The 21,628-nt window shown below is 40.6% G+C and overlaps 1 protein-coding gene across 1 annotated transcript; it reads right to left on the bottom strand.

Annotated features, from left to right (window-relative positions):
• Nucleotides 1-1,811: 1,811 nt before the first annotated feature.
• RETREG2 (reticulophagy regulator family member 2) lies at nucleotides 1,812-20,644 on the bottom strand. Its single transcript, XM_032217500.1, has 9 exons — nucleotides 20,321-20,644; nucleotides 15,344-15,450; nucleotides 9,409-9,439; nucleotides 8,831-8,966; nucleotides 7,513-7,597; nucleotides 6,804-6,941; nucleotides 6,443-6,537; nucleotides 4,969-5,104; nucleotides 1,812-3,935 (listed from the first exon to the last, which is right to left on the bottom strand). Exons 1-9 carry the CDS (start codon nucleotides 20,563-20,565, stop codon nucleotides 3,232-3,234), a joined length of 1,677 nt encoding a protein of 558 aa, XP_032073391.1. The 5' UTR covers nucleotides 20,566-20,644; the 3' UTR covers nucleotides 1,812-3,231.
• Nucleotides 20,645-21,628: the final 984 nt, after the last annotated feature.

Raw genomic sequence — 21,628 nt, forward strand, 5'->3', positions numbered from 1 at the left:
TTTGGTTTTCTTGGTGCTGATATTTGGTGTTCTATTAGAAAACTGTAAAAGATACTTCCGATTTTGAAAAGTGAGGGCACGCTTGTCCTGTGCCTTAAGTATTGAAGGATTATGATAGAAAGACTATTAGTGTATTTTTCTAAATAGAAGAGAGAACAGATTGAAACAATACCGAGAGCAGAGACTTTCTTGAACTGAACACTACCATCTAAATTTTAATGTTCTCATACACTTCTCTTCTATTTCCTATTTGAAAATTATACTTTTACCAAAGATCTTCAGGATGGTACAAGAATTCTATTTTTCTTATCATTGTAAAGAAGCATAGAGCACTTGTCAACTATTTTTATAAGCTTAGTAACCTTCAAGACACTTAAGAGGTCCTTAATACATCGCTCTGTGTGGTGAAATAAAAGGACATTTAGTATGAAAAAGAACTACACATATATTTTTTCTAAACATTGTTCTTCTGCTGAGGGTTAATCAGATGCAACCTTCATTGATAAGAGACATAATTACCTGGATTTATGTCTGTAACAAGCTTAGCTGAACTGCAATATACGTTCAAATGAGTATCACCATTGCAATGGTACAGGTAGTCCTCAATTTACAAAGGCTTGTTTAGTGACTGTTCAAAGTTACTAAACAACGGCACTGAAAAAAGTGACAGTCCATTGCAGCATCCCCATGGTCACGTGATTAAAGTTCACATGCTTGGTGACTAGTTCATATTTATGACGATTGCAGTGTCCTGGGGTTATGTGTTCAGCTTTTGCAACCTTTTGACAAGCAAAACCAAAGGGAATCCAGATTCACTTAACAGTCCTGTTACTAACTTAACAAATGCAATCATTCACTTAACAGCTGTGGCAAGAATAGTCATAAAATAAATTTTGAGCTCAATTGTGGTCATAATTCAAAGACTACCTGTAATAGCTTTCCAGCATTCACTTAGGAATCACTGCTCACACCTGCACACATTGACGGAAGTAGAAAATGTGCAAACTGGGACTATTGATAAGTTGACTAAGAAAAAAAAATATTTCACCCAAAATTCAAATCTTTGAACTTTTTTTTATTAAAAAGACATTTCATTTTTTAAATATTTAGCCATAGAATAAACACTGCTACACAATTTAGAGCCTTTCACCTTTCCCGGGCAATGACAAAAGCTATTTCCCAGCCCTTCATTAGGAGCTTCTATCCTGGAGCAGCAGGGCATTGCTGCCACCAAAGGAAAAGAAGAAAGCTTAAAGAACCAGAGAGAAATATCAACACAATACATGCCTTATGCATCAGAAAAAAAATGTTAGGGCTTTTTCATTGAGAGGGGTGGAAAAATGGTTGCCAGGGCACAACAACAAAGGGTGGGCAGGCTTTACACTCAGTGCCACAAAGCTGCCTGTTTCCAGCGGTCATCCCACTCCGCTTCTTTTGAGGGAGGGGCAGGCAATACAGGACAGAAAAGTGGCCAGCTCTGGCCAACGAAACAGTTGTGCTAGCAGACATCTACAAATTCATTGCCTTTTATCAGAAGTCTGAATGGAGAAAGAAAGACGGCAGTAAGTACAGTTATTTTCCTAGCAGTTGTCAAATGTAGGGGAAGAGGTTGGGTGTGGAGGCAGGAATTGCAGAGGCGTTTGGATTTCCTCAGATGCTTTTCATGCATCTTAGTTCAATAATTTAGAAGCGCAGCTCAAGGGCAGAGTCCTATGGGGCCAGTAACAGAGATCTGGAGCCCGCATCTACAAATCTAAGTTTCTCCTCATCCTAGCCCACCAACAGCTGGGTGACATACTGTATATATTTTGAATACTTTACACAAATGGGAGGACCACCAACTCATAATGCTGTTTTTGCACTATGGCTCGTAGTCCCTTGGAGAACAAGCAACAATACGAAGACTGACAATTCATAGGAAAACTGGCTGTAACGGGTAGAAGCGAGGGAACAAACCAAGAGCCATTTAATTAAGAAGGCCACTACTAAACAGTTGTAGCTTTGCAGTAACTCTGATACTTTAGAGTAAAAATATTGACCCTTGCAACCTTGTAAGCCATTCTATGTTTCATTGTGCTTCCTGAAACATTCCACACATCATCCCTACGGACATCAACCACTTTTTGGGATGGAAAGGAGACCATCTTGCCCAGTTATTTCTCCTGTAAATAGAAATGCACATACTGCTCTAATTAGCAAAAATATTACAATTGAAATGCTTGGTCTTTCAAAAGTGAAGGGAGTTGATAGGCAAAACAAGGATCCTTCCTCCCCTTTAACACTAGAATTCTTTCATAAAAGACATAATGTCTTTTCTAGCTGCTCTGCTGCTCTCCCTGAGGCAAGGCTAAGGGCATTAGAAGAACGCATTCTGACCAGGATGTTTTAGGGCAGGGTTGATGCTAACAAGCAAAAATATTGGTAAAGTGCAGCAGAAAGGGAAAGAGGAAGGCTTCCAGATTCTACAACTAAATTTGAGTTCTTCCAAGTGAATTTTTAAAAATTCCAGACAACTAGATATGTAGTTCAGAATAAATATAATCAGGCTATGCCTTCCTGGAAACCATTGGGCATAGTGTATATTCACCTTACGTATAGAGGAAAATAGGCTGAAGGTTTTAAATATTTGAGGGCTGGTTCTTGGAACTGCAGAAGCACCTGCTTTCTGTGAAGGTAGCTAAGTCCAAATTACCTTTATTTTCCCAGAAAAAAAATATCTACATGGTATCACTACATGAAAACATACTTTCTATTCCCCAACCTTCTGTCAAAAAAAACCCCTCCCAAATCTATTTCTCCAAGAATGTTTTTCCTTCCTGTTCAATTAACTGACCAATGTTCTCTTTAAATTATTTACACCCTCGCTGCTGAATAAAACTCCTTTATTTCCTACTGGCTATATGGGGATGAGCAGTAAGCCGTAGTGGCAGGAATATTTAGCAGAAAATATGTGTGAAATAAAAACAGCAAAACAGACTAAAACAGAAAAATTGCAGCAGCATACAAAGACTGCGTCATCACTAAGAAGCATGGGCAGAAACAGAGGCCTGATGGAGAGGCCAATACTAGGAGGAGGACAACAGCTTTCGATTCCAGACATAACACTGCAAATAAGGGTGCTTTGCTTGGACTTTGCCACGTGTGTATCTGTCCTTCAGTATGGCCTAAACTTCTCTATGCATCTGTTTGTCCTTTCTGGCAGCTACAGAAATAGAAGACTGAACAGTGAGATCAGGGTAATAGTTCTTTAGGAGGTTGAGAAGGAGCTCCTGGAGCTTCTGTTTCTCCAGAAAGGCCCAGCTCTGTATCCATTTGCTCCAGCTCCTTCTGATCAAGCAGCTCAAAATCATCAGCTTCCTCTTCCTCCTCTTCTTTCCCAGGTAGAGGAGTTGTTCCCACCTCCTCATTCTCAGATAGCTGTGCCTGGAAACTGAGTCTCTCTTCAGGTTCAGTAGGCAAGAACTCAGAGAAGCAAGGCCCTTCAGTGTCCTCTGAGGAGTGGAGCAGGGCTGACAGGGTGTTCTGCACAACTGTACTGATAGCCGTTGTGACAATTTCTTGGCTCAACGAATCGATGTGTAGCCCCAGGCCTTGTGCACAGGTAGCTTGAGATTCAGGGATTCCTCCCACCGTTGCCTGCCCATTCCCATTGAAATGAGTATTTACAAAATGCAGGGGTGAGGTCAGGCACAGAATGGATGTGTCCGAATTCATGGCAGCAGCTACCGCCGCTGCTGCTGCCACTGCTGCTGTCTCCGCCTCTTCCTCTTCAGCAGAGTTTAGCTGTTGTGCACTTTGAATGGGAACCCCAAAATTGTCATCTTCGTTGGATGGTCCCAAGTCTTTGGAATGGAATTCTTCCACAGAAGGGAATTCTGCTAAATCCTTGGAAAAGGATTCTTCAGGCTCACTGGGGAGGCTCTGCTGGTCCAAATCTAAAAAAAGCAGATAGGCAGTTAATAAGCATGTACCTTTCAGCACTCCAGAGATTCCTGCTCTGAATCTTTAATGTGGCTGCGAGCTCAACTATGGGTTTCACTCTTGTTTACTTTACAAATTTCTAAACATGCTTGCTTGGCTTTTGTTCCCCCCACACCTTTTGAGTGGCATTACAATGTTTTGTCATCTTCTCTGCCTGAAGTTCTATAAGCCAAGAACTGTACTGCTAGCTCAAATCTAAAAGTCACAATCCAAACAGGCATGGTCGCTAAAGCTTTTCTTTATTGTATCCTGTTATAAGGCTAAAGAGCCACTGGTAAGTACGCATGATAAAATTTCAATCAGTTTAAAATGAACTCATAGCTATATTGGCCAGTTGTAGCATAGAGCTTTGTATTTCCAAAAGTTAATTTCTTGTCAAAGCAGGTTTAATTCAAAACTTGAGTTTGATCCACACTCCACTCCAAACAATGAATGGAAATTTAATATTATAATATTTTGCATGGATCTATAAGGAACAGAATTCCCCATTGAAATGCCTCCCTTCTTTTCAGGTCTGAAATGGCAAACAAAAAACCTCTTCTACAACTCTTTTCAGGAAGAGTTAAAGGACAGGCTATGATCTAGGTCGGTGTGGTTGCTGTAGGTAATCATCTTGGGTGACATTTTGTAAAGAGGGTGGAGGTAAAGAAAAAAGAAGGCAAAGGTGGTGGAAACCAATTCAGCGAAGCCAATGAAGTTTTGTTTATAATTGTGTAATATAACTGGGCTAATTTTTGTAGCATCAGTAACAAAAATAGGGGAATTACTTCCAAATTAATTGAACAGTTAAAAAATTAACATGGAAAAGACACTGCAATCTACATTTACTATGAAGCCAGAAACATTCATAATTATGTGATCCTTTCCAGTTCTTGCTTCATTTTTCTCATGAATTCTTAGTTCTGCCACAAAGCAGTATAGAATTGTATCATTCAACAGCTGCAAGCTGAAATATGAAACTTGATATGGGGAGAAGGAATATACCACCTTCAGACACATCTGTCAGTTGTGGTGTTGTAGCTCTGGAGACCGTGAATCCTCCACTTTCTAGGATAGATGCCTCTTCATCAGAGAGTTCAGAATCTGTGATTGCTAATGCCAGAGCTGTCTTCTTCACATCTACCTGCAATAGAGATAACATTAAGATTGTATTGCAAAGCTGCATTTGCTCAGTTAAAAACTCGAGACACAATGCATCTTGAATGCCAACCCAGCCATATTCCCTATCAGATCAATGCTTGTCCTAGATGCTGCATACACTTTCAATAAATTATGATGAATACGACAACTGAAACTACAATCTGGAGCAGCAGCAAGTCAAAATAGCATGGTAGCAAAGATATCCATATGGAATGCTAGAATGCTCCTTCTGATAGTTCAACATACTGCCACATTGGGAAAAGTAGTTCATAATTTAAAAATTAAGAGGCTCTTACTACCTATGAACCTAAAGGAAAGGTGTTGCAAACTGTCAACATTGATAAAATTTATATTATTACATTCAAAAACACGAAGAATTTGCCACTTTTAGTCTGCCAGCTATAAGAATCTCGGGGAAAAGATTGGTCAACATTGATAAAATTTATATTATTACATTCAAAAACACGAAGAATTTGCCACTTTTAGTCTGCCAGCTATAAGAATCTCGGGGAAAAGATTGGTCAACATTGATAAAATTTATATTATTACATTCAAAAACACGAAGAATTTGCCACTTTTAGTCTGCCAGCTATAAGAATCTCAGGGAAAAGATTGGTCTGAAACCTCTTTCAGAGGAGGCTATGACATGATTATTGTTCAAAAATAAATAAAAATGTCTTGAAATATTGTTTTTTTAAAACAAAATATAATTTTATTCCCGAGTTGAGGGACACATGAATATACTAATATGTGAGTATAAGATTTTTTTTAAAAAAATTTTTTTACTTAAAATTTGTTTACCTCTGCTGGGCTCTAAGTATCTAATACAAAAGAATATTACTTCCAGTAGAGTAGACTTATCTAAGTGAATATGGCTTTTGAGATTAAAAAAGGTTTCCTTCCCATCATTACTTTGCCTCTACCCAAATCATGAGAAACCTAAAGATGCTCTAAACAGGAAGCAATCATGTTTGAAGAACTCAAAGGCCTACTGCGCAGAAGTATTCAATGATGCAAACCAAATGATTGTCCTCACCACCACTCCCTTCCCAATGTGAAGTTCAGCTCAGTCACTGTGTCTCCAGACAGTTTATCAGTGTCAGGCCTCCAGCCTCCCCCTTTTTTCACCTGATCATGCTTCGCCCTTTGCTTCTTCCCTCTCACCAGAGGTAGGTTGCTCCCAGTTCAGCCCAGATCGGGCGAACCGGTTGTAGTGGTGGCGGAGACTCTGCCCACCCACCTGGGCACTTCTGTGCATGCGCGAGTGCACCCAAACCAGTAGTAAAAAAATTGGCAACCCACTACTGCCTCTCACCCTTACCACTGGAGAGTAGCCAGACAGTTCTGCTTCACTCTCACTTTCTGTTTCTGCCATTGGTTCACTGCCAGCTTCTGGCTCAATCTTTCCTTGACGCTCTATAGAGTAAAACAAAATAAATATTGGCCATGGCTTCTGTGAGTTAGTCCTGCAGAAAAAGGGTCAAGAAAATATTGTTTTATAAAAAGTTTTTTTTTAAAACAGTGTGTGCTTCTTCGCACTCCTTGTCCCAATTTGTACACTGACATCCATACATTTTCTACAGGCTTTCTAGACCCTGTTCCCACTGGAGAAACCAGTCAGTCCAGCCTTTCTTTATTAATTTTTGACCTGTATTTTAAGTAGCAAGCAGCAGTTGTCTTACTTTTCTTTTCATGTTTAAGATGCAAAGTCTCCACTTTCATACTGTAGTCCAGTTTCATTAGGATGGGCTCCAAACGGGTATACATTCTTTGAATGAGTTCATGGTAAACCACCAGTGGCCACAGCAGAATACTAAGTACTGGAAATATGGATAAAACTCAGAGATGTGTTAAAAGCATATATATTCTCTGATACTAAGGCAGTTAATGTCTTCTCTAGAACCATCAGAGGGGGGGGGCGAGGGGGGGAACACACACCCCTGAGGTCAAACACAATCCTGATGAAGCCCTCAATGAAATCGAGTCTAACACCCCTGCTTTAGCTGAAGACCATAAGATCAGGATCAATGTTGTTAATAATGCACAAACATGGGGGAAACTTATCAGAGCTGAAACTGAATAAACTGCAAAAATAACTTTGGCAGGTGCTTGCATTAGTTTCCCACACTAAAAACACGATTGCCCTTATTCCCAAGCTTTATTTCTTCCCGAAACTGGCAGTGGAAATAGATATCACCATTTGAAAGCTCTACTACTGGCTTTAGCGATAGATTTGCATTATACCATTTGAAAATGTTGCTGAATTTTTTTTTAAATTGGTTTGCTGAAAATGCCTGTGCGTGCCTAAAAGGTGCCTAGAAGCTTGCAATATTTGTTAGTAAAATTGCGTCTTTAGTTTTAAAAGGGATGCAAAGGATTAAACATACTCACAGGCAATGTAGGAAATCATGATACCCGGAACATAGTGTCCTACAATTGCTAGAATCAAGCATCCTGAGCAGATTCTGGCACAGAACTGGGCAAACAGAAATAAGAGGGACAAAAATAATATTTAGAAAAAAGAAACACTCTCAGAATAGCTGTATACATAGCCTTCTTTGTAACAGACTTACAATGCCTCCCAAATTACAGGGGCTTTTCATTCTTTAATGTTGCTTGCAATCATCTACAAATCTGTTTTATGTACTCTAAGACTGATCTTCATAAAAATAGCTAGCTAATATTTAGCTTCTGAACAGAAGGGAAAAAAATTAAGAACAGCAAGTAACATGCTTGTAACATATTGGTCATTGTCCTTCTTGTATATATTAATTAATATGCTTTTTGCTTCCCTAGGACAAATAATAATTAATCCACAGAGAAGGCTGCATCAAAAGAAGTAATATGCGAACTAACCACAAATGCACAAAAGTTATTAAACCGCAAATTAATAAGTATAACAGTAAATAACAGGAAATGCTTAGAAATTATATTATGAACAAAAAAACTACAAAAGTCTTAAGAACAGCTTTGTTAGCAACAAGTTAATCCAAATAATGTTGTGAGTGGTCAAGTTTATTTAAAATGGCTGAGATGCTATTCTAAAACATAACATTACTTGTAATTTATGCCCACATTTCCTCTCCTTTTTTCCTAGGGCCATGTATATTGTCTGAATCATCATTAAGGGGTGTGCATAAGTCCCTGTCCTACTGTCTCCATTTATTCGTACCCATTTACTGAGTTCATACTTATGTTTATACTTATACCTGTTATCTTTTACATGTTTGACAAACTAAATAAAATAAATAAAAAATGAAAGTTCACACTGCTATCCCAAGTTTATGTTTTAGATTAGAAAACAAAGCAAAAGAAAACACAAAGTTGCTGCCTTTTTGTACAGAAATACTAATATATATAGGTCCATCGAAAAGATGCTTGTCCAAGTCAATTGTTGGGAAATAACTTGCGTTACCTGTATTTCAACTGAAGTGAGGTAATAAAACCTCTATTACAGGTTTTTTTTTTGTTTCCACATACATTGAGCAATGCTTTAAGCTCACTTCTTAAAACATTGTTTGTACACCAGGATGACCATGTCCAAATATAGCTATTTTAACATCCATGCAGAAAAATGTCTAGGTATGAAGTTCCAACTACCAGAGACAATGCATCTTAATGCCTTCTTCTGAAGGCAAACATGGGACAACTTTCCCTAGCACAATGCTTTGGCTTCTTACATGAAAGGACCTGTTGATTCTGTACTTACCTTGGCAGGGTTTTGCTTCTTATATTGCAGAAGTTCCTGCAGGTATAGCCTAAAGGTAATCCAGATCTCAGCGAAGCAACGACATAGTTCTGAAATACTGAGCAGGTGAGGTTGTGCTCCTGTCATCTCATGGTCACTGAAATAAAAACTACATATTAGTAAACAAAGCCTTCAAAATGCCCCCCAATATTGTATTTAATACAATCATTTACACAAGAAGATACTCAAGCTAACCAAGGTCCAATTAAAAACACCACACTTTGTTTGAAAGGGCTTGGCTTTTAAACCAATATAAGAATATTTTCAGAAGAGACATCCACCCAGATGAACAATTTTTGAGGGTTTAAAAATATGATCTATGATCTGATCTGATAAAGTAATAATTAAATGTTTGTATTTCAGTTCCTAATCCTACAAAATAAGATCGAATAAATAGGTTAAAGAATATATTCTATAAGGGACTTTTCAAATAATATCACAAATCAGAATACTAAGCTACATGAAGTAAAATGGCAGACAACAGCAAGGAAAAATGACCAAAGTAAAGATCTTCCCAAAAATATTAAGAGCATGCCTACCTGTCTCCCCCAGGTTCTTCTATGGGTTGTACTGCAGGATTTAAAAAAAAGCAGGGAGGGAGGGGTTTAAAGCATTAACTGAGAAATGAAACATAGAAGTTCAGGTTTTATAAGCATGTAGTTATTTCTTTCTTCAACAAATTGATCTTTAGCAATCATCTAGTATATACAGAGCTAAAAAACATAGCTTTATAACTGTAGGTATCACAAGGACTAAGGAAAATTAAGACCCACACTTTGGAAGTTGCCCAAATACTGTAGTACTATATTAATGTATACTAACAACTATTTACTAACAATATATACTAACAATATTTCCTGGACTAAATGAAGCACTGGAAGTCAGGTGTCATATAGACTTAATAATAATAATAATTTGCAAAATGAAGTTGAACAACTATGGAGAAATAAATCAAGGATTGTTCCAATAGTAATAGGAGCCCTTGGAGCAATATCCAAAGGGTTGCGTAGATACATGGAAAATTTGAACTTACTAGACCTGAATATCCTGACTTTGCAAAAAAAAAAAACACACACTCTTCTCAGAACTGCCCTATATACTCAGACGCTACCTTAACAGCTCTTAGGTCCTTGGTTAGGGCTTGAATTATTGTACCAGTCCCAGACTGTGAACTGAACTGAAGATTAACAACAACAGCAACAACAACAATAATAACAATAACAATAATAGTCTTTTCAATTGAGACTTTGCAATTTCACAAATGATGCTTGGAAGAACTTTCCTGAACATTTGAACATCTGATCAAAAATAAATGCAGAACTGGAATTCTTGCACGATATTAATACCTGCGCAAATTTTTCTGTATGTGGAATGTGTGTTTGTATGCATGTAAATGAATGATCTCACGTTTTAAATTAATTTAATTTTATATCCTCTGTTTTATTGTACTATTATATGCTTTTAACGGTTACAGTGGGGTACGTATGCGGAAAATGCTTGTCCGGTATATATGAGGGGACTGAGAGTGCGGCCTGGAGCCCCCTCCACTGAGTGCAGAAGCAGAAGTGGATGGGGGCCCGGATCCACCTCTTGTCCTAGAGTGAATGGTATGAATGGCCTGCCAAGAAGAACGGGGGCCGTGGGAGGGGAGGAGGGGTCTACGGGGATGGGGACGGGGCGGAGCATCTTGGTTACGACCGGGAGGGGCAGGTATGATAGGAGCTACAGGGATAGCCATTACCGGGGAAGGAGGGTTCGTTATGTTACAGCGATCCCTTGTTCTGGCCCTGAAAGCTCAACTCAAGGACCTGGTGACAAGAGAAGTCAGGGCCCTGGTCTCAGGTTGCTGTTGCTAAATGCCAGGTCTGTGATTCATAAAGCTCCCCTCGTCTGGGACTTAATATTAGACGAGGGGACAGACCTGGCATGTATTACTGAAACCTGGCTGGGCCACGAGGGAGGGGTCCCCCTCTCAGAAATGTGCCCAGAAGGGTTTCAGGTGCTCCACCAACCACGACACCAGAAAGGGGTGGGGGAGTGGCAGCTATTATCCGAGAGTCATTAGTTCCTCGCAGGATCCCTGTTCCAGAGACTGTCGGGCGTGAGTCCCTTCTTGTGAAATTGGACCTAGGGGGTCAAGTGGGCTTGTTTTTGACGTACCTACCTCCCAGCTGCGTCACAACAGCCCTGCCTGCGCTCCTAGAGTCAGTAGCCGGACTGGCGGTCGAGTTCCCCAGACTGATAGTACTGGGGGACTTCAACTTGCCATCTCTCAGCGAACGCTCAGATGGGGCTCAGGAGTTCATGGCTTCCATGACAACCATGGACTTGACCCAGGTAATTCAGGGTCCGACTCATACAGCGGGACACACGCTCAACCTCGTGTTTCTCTCGGGGCAGTGGAGATGTGATCTGGAACTAAAGGGTATAGAGATCTCGCCCTTGTCATAGTCAGATCACTTCCTGCTGAGGCTTGATTTTCGGAAGCTACTCCCCCACTGTAGGGAGATGGAGCCGATTAAATGGTTCCGCCCCAGGCGCCTGATGGACCCATTGGGATTTCAGACGGAGCTTGGAGAGATATCTGACTCCCTTGCCCACAATCCGACAGAGTCCTTGGTCGCTGCTTGGAATACAGCAGCGGCTGAGGCACTAGATCGGATTGCGACTTTGTGGCCTCTCCACGGCAGTGGATCCAGGAGGGCACCTTGGTTTATCGAGGAACTCTGGGAGATGAAGCGCCAAAAGAGATGCTTAGAGCAACGTTGGAGGGCTAGTAACTCCGAATCCGACCGAACACAACTAAGAGCCTTTATTAGGACTTATTTAGTGGCGATACGGGCGGCAAAATGTACTCATTTTTCCGCTCTTATTGCGTCCGCAGAATCTCGCCCGACTGCCCTGTTTAGGATAACCCGCTCCCTCCTGAAAGGGGGAACCCTTACAGGGAAGGGCTGAGGAATTTGCTCAGTTTCTGTCGGACAAAGTCACTCAGATTCGGACGGACCTTGACTCCACTTGGACAGTACCAGCGGAGATGCCGAGGGAGGGCCTTGATCAGATTTCTTGGAGTGAGTTCCAGCTTGTCACTCCTGAGGAAGTGGACAAGGCCATGGGAGCGATGAGTGCCTCCACCTGTTTACTGGACCCATGCCCCTCCTGGTTGGTCTCGACCAGCAGGGAGGTAACATGAGGCTGGCTCCAGAGGATCGCGAACACCTCTCTGCAGGAGGGATCTTTCCCGCAACCTTTGAAGGAAGCAGTGGTAAGACTCCTCCTTAAGAAGCCTTCTCTGGACCCAGCTATCCTCAAAAACTATCATCCAGTCTCCAACCTCCCTTTTTTAGGGAAGGTTGTTGAGAAGGTGGTGGCCTTTCAACTCCGACGGACCTTGGATGAAGCAGATTATCTAGATCCCTTTCAGTCTGGTTTCAGGCCTGGTTACTGCACCGAAACCGCTTTGGTCGCGCTGACCGATGATCTCTGGCGGGCCAGGGATAGAGGACATTCCTCTATCCTGGTGCTCCTTGACCTCTCAGCGGCCTTCGATACCATCGACCATGGTATCCTTCTGCGACGGCTGGAAGAGGTAGGAGTGGGAGGCACCGTTTTACGGTGGTTCTCCTCTTACCTCTCTGGCAGGTCACAGTCGGTGTTGGTTGGAGAACAGAGGTCGACCCCTAGGCCCCTTAAATATGGGGTGCCGCAGGGCTCGGTCTTGTCCCCCCTCCTATTTAATATCTACATGAAGCCACTGAGTGAGATCATTCACCGGCACGGGATTAAATACCATCAATATGCGGATGATACTCAGTTGTATCTCTCCGCCCCGTGCCAACTCAGTGTAGCAGTGGAAGTGATGTGCCAGTGCCTGGAAGCTGTCAGGGCCTGGATGGGAATGAACAAGCTTGCACTCAATCCTGACAAGACCGAGTGGCTATGGATGTTGCCCCCCAAGGACAGTCCAGACATTCCATCCCTAAGCCTGGGGGGTGAAACTTTACACCCCTCAGAGAGGGTCCGCAACTTGGGTGTCCTCCTGGACCCACAGCTGACATTAGAACATCATTTGTCAGCTGTGACCAGGGGGGCTTTTGCCCAGGCTCGCCTGGTGCACCAGTTGCGGCCCTACCTGGACCAGGAGGAACTTCAAATGGTCACTCACGCCCTCGTCACCTCAAGACTTGACTACTGTAACGTGCTCTACATGGGGCTGCCCCTGAAAAGTGTTCAGAGACTACAATTGGTCCAGAATGCAGCCTCGCGAGCGATATTGGGTGTACCGAGATACATCCATGTTACACCTATCCTCTGCGAGCTGCACTGGCTTCCTATCGGTCTCCAAACGCACTTCAAGGTGCTGGTTATTACCTTTAAAGCCCTACATGGCCAAGGACCCAGATATCTGCGAGACCGTCTTCTGCTACATACCTCCCAATGGCCGATAAGATCACACAGGATGGGCCTTCTCCAGGTGCCGTCGACCAGACAATGTCATCTGGCGGCTCCTCAGGGGAGGGCCTTCTCTGTAGCTGCTCCGACCCTATGGAACGATCTACCCCCAGAGATCCGGACCCTTCCCACTCTCTTGGCCTTCTGAAAGGCTACTAAAACCTGGCTATTCCGGCAGGCCTGGGGCTGTTGAACTCATGAATGAGGTCCAGCCTCGCCTAGATTGAGTGCATGAAGTGATTTTTTTTAATCTGTTTTCTTTTCTCTATTTTTTAATTTTTATCCTTTTAGAGATGTATTTCTGTAAGCCGCCCGGAGTCCTTCAGGATTGGGCGGCATATAAATTTATTAAATTTGAATTTTGAATTTGAATTCTCACAGATTTTGCCATAAATAATAGCCAAATAAATAAATCTTAGCAAAAACACTCAACAAAAGAGGACTATACAAAAGCTTCCATGCTGGAGAAATTCAAGTTCTTTGTTGTATTTTTTTAAAGTGTGTCTCTGATTACTATGGTTAAAGTCATGAAATATGAAAATTATAAAATGTTCCAATATTCACATGTATAACATATTTGCTATGCTTTCACCTATGACTTCAAATCATATTTTTCCATTAATTTCACATCATGCTTTCAGATCTTTATTTTGCAAAATCTTTTTAATGCTGGTTCAGTAATAATAAAAATATAACTCACTAAATACCCATGGAGAATTGTTGAAGAAACTGGGACTTTCTTGGCATACAGCAATGTAAAGCTTCCAAAAGAGCAACTCAGTTGTGCCCAGCCATTTAAGTCTTAACATCCATGTAAAAATGTTTGTGAATAAGCTTCTTTGCAACACAGAACTGAATCCGGAAAAGTGTCATCAGTTTTGAGTATCCGATGCTTCAGACATGCTGTTCTGTTACTTATAATATTAAAGACTGCATATAGTCCCTACAAGCTGCAATCAGGGTTTTTCTGTTATGTACACACTGTGAGCAGTTTATTGTAACAATGGGAAACAATCTTGTGAAGTTTGTGAATCAGATTTAGCAAACAGCCCTAACACAGGCACCCAATAATCACAGTCAGTGTGCTCATATGCAAGACAGAGTCTATTCTATCACATGAAAAACTACTGTTAACTCAGCAACTTATTACAATGGGTATTTACTACATCTGTGAATATTCTGAATACTGTGCTGCCTGCAAGAGCGTGGAAGCTAATCATCGTATGTTGGAGCACTATGATTGGCTTACATCAGCCTATTTTGCTCTTCCTAGAAGATTAAAAGGCCTGTACAGCCTTAATTAACCTGTTCAGTAATATTAGCCCTGTTTCATCTGTTTTACCCTATTTTATTTTGGAAGCTTAGAAAATGCAAAAGAAGCATCAATTCCCAAAACTGGTGCAAAATTGATAATTTGATTCATTCGATAATTAGGGTTCCCTCATGAATCAAAAAGAAACAAGTCTATTTTGCCAAATTCCTAATTATAGAGCTTCAAGAAAATGTCTGGTCTTCAAAAGTTAAAGCTAAAATGAGGGCAGAGCTATCATAAAATCATAATTGCGGCTCATGGTATTCAAATATCTAGGACCTAATAATACAAGCTCTGCATTATTTTCTACAAATCAACCAAAGATAAGGGATACATATAAACAAAGAATCAAATACTGTACCTTTAGATGAAAAATAAACTTTAATTTTCAGTGGCTTCCTAAGTGGACAATACAATACTGCGCAAAACAACTAAAATACACCATTGCCTTAATTCAGTTTAAGTAAAATCCAAGCAAATTGTGATACAAATGACCTCATGAATACATGAGCTCCCGAGTCAGCAACTCCCACTGTCAAATAGTGTTTAGCATCAGTTCACAGATTTGAAACACCCTTGCTACATAAAGTCCTTAAGGGGGGAAAAAACAGCCTAAATTTTACTGGTAGGAATTAATAGAATTAGAACTAAAAGTATGGACTATACTTGCGAAAGTCTTAACTTCTACTGCATTTACTATGTTCACTTACCTGAGAAATCCAATAAAAAATGGGGCTTCCATCTCTCCAACAGCAAAATACCAATAAATCCAGTACTAAGGAGGAACAGGGGGCGTAATGAAGTGGAGGAAAACAACCTGGAAAGTCACAAAAACAGGGATTACAAAAAGTATTGGTAAAAATATAACACAAGATTCCATTTATCCTGACTCAATTGTATTATCAACTATTAATTACTTTCCATTTCTTCTGGACCACAGTGAATTTCAAGGGAAAAGTAGCTTCCTCAACTTGTGTAAGATTTGGAGAGTAAAAAGCAGAATGGAATTTCTCATACAATTTTTGATCCTTCTCCAGTCATTATAGATTGGTAAACCTTTCTGTCCAAAAGTCATCCTGGTTATTTGACTAGGGTTTTAGGTAGCAAGAAACTGGCAGTCTATTGTCAGTTGGTCATCTGGTCAGCAGAAAAACAGGTAGGGTTCTTCATGACTCTGAGCTGAATTTCTTTGGCCTATAAGGGACCAAAATATTGCCTGCTCCTGGCCTAAGGCTCAGTAATGGCAACAGTGCTAAGGTCCAATCTTTCTTTACCTACATAGATTTTTTTTCAGAATATTTTTGCCATAAGCACAAATAGATTGCTAAATACCAATAAAGGAGAATATTTGTAGCTCAGGGTTGAAATGAGGGGTCCTTGGTGCTCTCTGAGCTTGCTTGTTTCCTTACAGACATTTCATTACCCTAACTAGATAACATAATCAGTGCTAGTGTTAACTAAATATCCCAAAGGTGCTTCCCCCCCACCCCCTCCAAGAGGTAATTGGACTTTCTGGTTTTCATCGAGAAGTTGGAGCTGTGCTTTCGGCATGATGTTTTCTGCCCTGTGTCCCTTCACTGTTGAACAAAGGTGGAGGCTGTTGGGGATTAGTTTGTGCTGTCTGCACCTCAAACTGAAGCGCAAATGGTTTCTGTAGTCTGCAATTTTTCTGAAAATCCATTTATACTCTCGCACCATTCAAAGGGTGTTCATCCCAAACTGCATAGCTAATGAAGATTAGCTTCTATGAAGATTCTCAGTCATCAAGATCACAGTTGTCCCAAAGGTGCTTTTTTTTCCCCAAGAGGCACCAGAAAGTCAAGTTGCCTCTTGAAAAAAAAGCACCTCTGGGACAACCATGACCTGGATGACTGAGAATCTCCATAGACAGATTGCTTAAATAGATTGCTCTTTAAATTCTCTCACAAAGTGCAGGCAGCTGTCCCATTATCTGCTACATGGTTAAGGATGAGACAAGGCAGAGAGATGTGATGTTCCCAGAAATAAGTATTCAAGTGCTGCCGAGTAGTAGATTTACAGATACTTTAACATATCTTTTGGGAAAGAAATGTAAGACCAATCAAAAACATTCACAGGAGTAAAAAGGGTTTAAGTGTGCAGTAAATGAAGTTATGATCAAAAAATTATATAACAGTTGCAGCTATATTAATTTTTTAAAAATCTTCCTTTTTACACATGAGATCAACTCCAATTACTTTCTACTGTTTTATCAGTATCAGGTATCTTTTTAATAGAGCAACATCTATATTCCATTTTAATAATTCTGGAAAATTTGTTTTCTCATTATAAAAGAAAATTGGGAAAAAAAAGTTTCAGAGTCAAAAGCAAGTCTCTGACTCTAAGCCTAAGATAGATGTCTGACTCACTCAGGTTTCTTTAATTTGCATTTATGCAGATATTTCAATTTTTATTAGCTTTTTATTATTATCCTCTAGAATACAAGGGTACATCATGGAAACGTATATTCTGAAAAATGAAGTTAAATTACAGCAACCTACACATTTATGATGATTATGCAGACATTACCTAGGAATCTGAACTATTTTAATCCTAACATGACTGACTTCTAAAAATGTAATAATGACTATTTTTCTGGTAGACCCACATAAATTCTTTCATTGTTGTAGAGTAAGGATGTTAAACTGGTGGCCCATAGGCCAGATGCATCACCTGCAGGCCACACAACTCCAGCTCCATGAAGGGGAAAAAATGTCATGAAACCTCACGTGACAGCAACATGAAACATCACCTGATGCCGCAAGTTTGACACCCATGTAATAGAAAGTATCTCAAATGTTACTACACAGAATAACAAAAAAAAAAATCTGGCTATTTTTAATTCAAGTCTTCATAATACCAGCCAATACAATTCCAATCCCTGCATGGCTCCAATCCATGAATATGCTTTGCTGAGAGCCAGTTCATTGTCTCTAAGAGTAAACAGGATGTTTTGTTTTGTTTTTTCCCCAGCAGTTGCTGGACTCTACTATTCAGCCTTGTTAAATGTTGCTGTCTGTGCAGAAGCCACATAGCTAGAAAGGAAGGAATGTGCTAGCATAACAATTCTCAGCAATTACAGGCTTGACAAAATCTCAATTGGCAGAGGGTAAGCAAAAGCTTCTTGGGCTTACAATCTAGTACACACTGCCAGGAGTGACTAAGCAATCAGTTCCAAAATGCATACTACAAACCATGTGGATCGTATGCAGTGAATACACAATCTAATGAGAAACACTCCTGGGCAAACCTTCAGTTACCTGTAACTGCTAGTTACAGCTCTTGTTTAACTACAAGTCAATCCTAGAACTCTTGGCAATACTTAGAAACAGAAAAAAATCCATTTACCCACTGAGAATGAAGAACAAAAAATACTTAAAGCTAGAGATAACAAACATTAAATTCTGAATGTTGAACTATGACTGCATTCTTTTAAATCAACCTGCAAAGAACTCTGGAACAGATAACCAAATGCATAATCTTCTTAGGTTCACATAGTACTCTTTTACTTTGTGCTTCCACTGGAAGTAAGATTAATGGTATTTACCTGAACAAGAACAGCACAGGATTGTTTTGTGTGGCATCACTCAGTGGCACTCCCTATACTTCAATTGCTAAAAATCAGAGCCTGGCATTTACATTAGTATCTCAGGGCAAAGCTAGAAAGATTTCAATCTCTCTGGTGAGCTACCACAAGGTGAAGTAGATAATACTGGCATACTTTAGACAAATAAAATACCTGACGATTCATCAGGTAGGTGAGTCATTAATTTTGAGATGCAATTCCTCTTTGAACTATACTTTTAACTCAAGGCACTGTACTGAATCTCTATATACAGGCAACAAAAAAAAGCGTCAAGCCTAATTTTAAGTAAAACCAAAATATTTGAGATTTACAATTTGCATCACATACTTTCAAGACTCTTACATCACTGATACAACTCACAAAACAATTTTTACAGCACTCTATCCACCTATCTATTTTCATCACTGATATATTTAAATCTCATTCTTTTAGATCTATCTACCTACTCTCTGTATGAGGGGATTCATTACAGCATGGCAGAGAATGCTTAGATGTAAATATCAAATAAGAACATGCATGTTTTCTGTTTCATTGCTTAGAAAAATAAATCCAACATACTAGAAAACATTTCTTTTGGAAATTTTTTTAAAAATGGTATGTAATTATGTTGTTAGAATCAATATATTGCAGCAGCAAACATTAGGGGGTATATAAAAGAAATCTATAAACTTCCAGAATGTAAAATCAAGAATACAGGAATCAAATAACACAAAATGTCTGTCTGTGATTCAACCATGTGCTCTCTACAAATTATCAATTAACAGTATAATTTGATATTTATAATTTAATATCATGCCATCCTTCTCATGCTCATACATTAGAAAAAAATTCTACTCTTACTAAACTGATCACCCCATGTTGTATACACCTAATCCAATAAACTAAATGAGGCATTGAGAGAAATATCCTGGTAGCAGGCAGGGGATGTTCCTGCAGACATACACTTTCAAGAAAAAGTAATTTACATTAGTTAAAACATCAGATTCATTTATTTCAATCAGTTTATATCACCATTCATTCACCAGCCTCTTGACAATAAACAAAATTCATTATTTTATTTCTGCATATCAGATTATCAAATTACCCTTATTTCAACACAGCCATCATATTGTGCTGCAGTATTCAGGAACATATAATTTACAATCTGCATTAGAAAATAAGTTTCTAAGTACTGCATTTGATTTGAGAGAAACCGGAATACTAGCCTGTATTGTACTACCTAGCACTGGCCACATCAATACTGTTGAGTTTAAATTTACCACACAAAGTTGTTGTGAGAATTTGGGATAGCTCCCACTCCTACATCTCTACACTACTGACCTGTTTTCTAATTGAAGATTATGGAATCTTTTGTTTAGCCCTAATTTCACCATCTAATAGTTCCCACACACGCTCATCTAATGTACCATGTAGACCAAATCTCTCATTTCCTCTCACTCTTTTCCAAGACAGCCAAAAGAATATGGGCAGCTGATTGATAAGATTAATGGGAATCAATCAGTGAGAAATCATTCTTAAGAAGGTTGTGCATGAGAACACCCATTTGCTTTTAGCATGCTGTAATTTAACCTAGGTCAAGGAGCAGCCAAATCCAACTTTCTATTCATTCAGGAACCTAATTGGGCGACTGAGTCAGTGGTTTTTTTCAGCCCAATCTTCCTCCAGATGTTTTTTGTGAGCCTGTGAGCCTAAGCATGCCTCCTTGAAGTCCTTATGAAGGAAAATGGGAGGGGAGGATGACTACAAGACCCAAAGCCAGCGTAAGATCCGAGATCCCACACAGCCCTTTCAAGGAAAGATTTATGTAGTAATTTATGGTTATTGTTAGGCATTGTTTCCATCGCCACGAACCAATCCCTTCTCAGCCGCTGCAAATATTTCGGCCTCCAGTGGCAGGCCTGCCCCCTTTTGCGACCCTCTTCCAGCAGCCTCCATAGCCACACCAGAGCCAGGGACTCCGGCTCAAGAGTCCCAAAAAGAACTTCTCGGCATCAGCTCTCCAGGTCCGCTCGCTTTCCCCTCCGGGGCCTTCCCCGTGAGAGTCACTCTCTGCTCTGCGCCGCCGTCTTTTCCCTCCGCTCACCACAAAGCAGCTCCGAGAGCGACGGCCCCGGCCAGGCTTTGCGGCGGCCTCTCCCAAACCAAGAGCCGCTGCACGGCCGTCACGGTGGCTTCCCAGCCCCTCAGGCGTCGTCTCAGCCGGACGGCTAGAGCCAACACCTCCTGCTCTTCCTCTTCCTCTTCTTCAGCTTCTGCCGTCGCGGGTCCGGACCCCGTCACCGCCTCCCCTTCCTCTGTGACTGGCACGCTCGGGCCTCCGCTCGCCATCGCTTCAGCCAGCGATGAGCAAAGAGGTAAGGGAGGAGCGGCAAGTCCTCCTGACAGCCGCAACCGGAAGTAGCGGCAGCAGCAGCAACAACAACGCACGGATGCCAACTTGATGGTAAAGTCAATCACGTGAATCGGCCCCTTCGGCACGTGAACGAGGATTCCCTCCCCCTCTCCTCCACACATACATAGGCGCTCGCGCAATGTTAAAGGTTCAGCTTTTCAAAAGTAGAGATAGCAACGGCTTAGATAGAGCGACGGTTCGAATTTTCTGATTGTTTTTTTTTCTTTGGACAGTTATTTCGGCCTCTGTCAGAGGAAGTGACAGCTTTTCGGAAGAACCAGGGGAGGTTTCAGAAGCCTTGAAAGGCATTAATAAAGTCCCAGACCGCAGTACTCCAAGAAGCTCCGTAGTGTTCAAATTCATTTCTATGGGGAGAGTTTATTTTTTAACATGGTTATATTTCTATCGGCCTCACGCTGCTGACAACCCGTTTATGTGAACGCCACATAAATAAAACCAACAAGCTAATAAAATTTGATAACCTACAATCAATATTAAAATGGCAACAAAGCAAGCTGAAATTTGAGGCAAGGTGTTTTTTCAAGTGGCAATTGGATTTTCTGGTTTTTCTTTGAAAACATCTATGAAGAAAACCAGAAAGTCCAGTTGCTTCTTGAAAAAGCACGTTAAAAGGGAACCATTCGGACAATGGCGATAAGTGCACCGTTAAAAGAGAACCGGGTTAGGGACAAATCTTCATGGAGACCATCTACACGGTCGATTTGATGGTGCATAATAATCATAATCGTTATCAGTGTGACACGAGGCCATGAATTTGTATGGGTATAGAGCCAAACTCATTTAAAGCAGTACAATGGGCCTCTTATATTGTGGATGCAGGAAAAAAAAGGCTCTCTTAATGCCATTTTACCCCTACAATTGTACCTTTTTCTGTGGATGTACCATGAAACCATAGTACATCATGCAGTATTATGTATGGTTTTCCTCGTTATGTAATCTAATCTATGTGGTGAATGAACCAGACCCGAGGCTGTGAAT

The sequence above is a fragment of the Thamnophis elegans genome, chromosome 1 (assembly GCF_009769535.1).
Source record: "Thamnophis elegans isolate rThaEle1 chromosome 1, rThaEle1.pri, whole genome shotgun sequence".
Lineage (NCBI taxonomy): Eukaryota > Metazoa > Chordata > Lepidosauria > Squamata > Colubridae > Thamnophis > Thamnophis elegans.